Source organism: Mus pahari, chromosome 5 (genome assembly GCF_900095145.1).
Source record: "Mus pahari chromosome 5, PAHARI_EIJ_v1.1, whole genome shotgun sequence".
NCBI lineage: Eukaryota > Metazoa > Chordata > Mammalia > Rodentia > Muridae > Mus > Mus pahari.
In genome coordinates this window covers 65,396,981-65,398,814 of record NC_034594.1, presented here as the reverse complement: position 1 = coordinate 65,398,814, position 1,834 = coordinate 65,396,981, and the positions used below count along the sequence as shown (strand labels likewise).

Genomic DNA, 1,834 nt, shown 5'->3' with positions numbered 1-1,834 from the left:
TCCCAGCAACCACATGGTGGCTCACAACCATCTGTAATGGGATCTGACTCCCTTTTCTGGGGTGTCTGAAGACAGCTACAGTTGTACTTACATCTAATAAAATTGAAAAAAAAAATACCTGTTTAATCTGGATCAAAATATTTTTTCTTGTCATTTTTCAGCATATCTTAAACCAATTTTACCAAAATAAGGAAGTTTACTTTAGAAAATTAAACTCTGCCTTAGGGTTGCTATTATCATTTTAAAGATTAAAGCTATGTTGATAAATGGTGTGTATATGGGGTGTGTGTGTGTGTGTGTGTGTGTGTAAGAGAGAGAGAGAGAGAGAGAGAGAGAGAGAGAGAGAGAGAGAAATACTTAATCTCAGGTATGTATATTTCTGCGGTGTATGTCCTGAGGAAACATGAGGTTTTATTGCATCTACATCAAAACTCATAAACCTTTCTCTTTTAAACTATTTTCCTAATGTACTTTAAACCAAATTATAGTTTGATTTAAGAATACTTTAGTGATAAAAATTTACAATATGTAATCATGGCATTTATATCTTCTTGCATGCAAAATTTTAGAAAAAAATATGACCATTCCCAATATATATTTCAGTTATAAACCTCTGTGAAATCATTTGTTAATATAATATTCTTCTGTATTTCAGGAAGATTTCTTGGATTTGACAGTAGCAGTCAAAAACGTATCTGGTTTAGAAGATGCACTCTGCAACATGTATGTAGAGGAAGAAATTTTCGACTATGACAACTTGTACCACTGTGGAACCTGTGACCGACTAGTTAAAGCAGCAAAGGTAAGCGTGCCTTCCATCCCTTCATGCTTGGAGACAGGAAGCTGTGCCTGCTGAAGTCACACTTGTGGAGTCAGGAAGACATACTTTACTATTTTGAACATGAAGGATTGAGAAAATATTTGTGTCATAACCTGTATTTTAATTTTTACAACAGAAAAAAGTTAAGCTTTATTAACGTAACAGAGACTTTTCATGGAAGAGTGTGTTTGAACCTCAAGGTTTCTTCAGAATGCCTGTTAGTAAGCATCAGGGATGCTTACCTTTCTATGTGTGGGCTCTGCAGCTTCCTCCCTGTGACTGTCAAGGCAAGGGAGGCAGGATTAGAGGGGCTAATCTCTTCTTGGTCTGAGCTGAGCAGAAGGGAACTCAGTGAGCTGCATGACTCTTAAAAAGCAACTTAATTAGTGTTTTGTTTTGAATCAAGGAGTTAATACAGCAACAAGATACCTGCTTTTGAACTTAAGAAACAACAGATAGGGACTGCAGAGGTGGCACAGTGGTTAAGATCACAGCTACTCTTCCAAAGCATCAGAATAGATTCCCTGCACCCACAGGGTGGTTTATAACTGCTGGAAACACCAATCCCAGGGTATCCAGCTATGTCTTCTGGCTTCCTTGTGCACTGTGCATGTATGTAGTACACAGACACATATGCGAGCAATATACCCATACACAAAATAAAATAAATCTTAAACAAACAGATAAACAACAAATAAAACTCGATCATTAGATATTGAACTCTGGCGAGTCAAAAGTTCATAGTCTTATGACAACTATGAATCTTTCTCCAGGAAAAATAATGTGTATACACATACATTTTTGAATCATTCAGAGTTCTGCTCTTTCACTGAATAAGAGCTATGTGTTTGCTAAGTGAAATACAGACCCAAGGAGCAAGGTGAAAGGCCAAGAGCTAGGCAGGAAATGATCAAGGATGGAGAGGGAGCTCCCAGTTAGGACACACCCATCAAATAGTAATTTAGGACAACAACCCAAAAAGCATAAAACTGGCTTGTAAATGTCTTGTTGTAA

At 37.1% G+C, this 1,834-nt stretch overlaps 1 protein-coding gene across 1 annotated transcript in view; it reads left to right on the top strand.

Annotated features, from left to right (window-relative positions):
- The window catches only part of Usp40 (ubiquitin specific peptidase 40), a 70,087-nt gene that overhangs the window by 11,799 nt on the left and 56,454 nt on the right, over positions 1-1,834 (top strand). Inside the window, exon 6 of the mRNA XM_021198545.2 lies at positions 656-802. Coding sequence (XP_021054204.1) covers positions 656-802 — 147 coding nt within the window. The remainder of the gene's footprint in view (positions 1-655; positions 803-1,834) is intronic.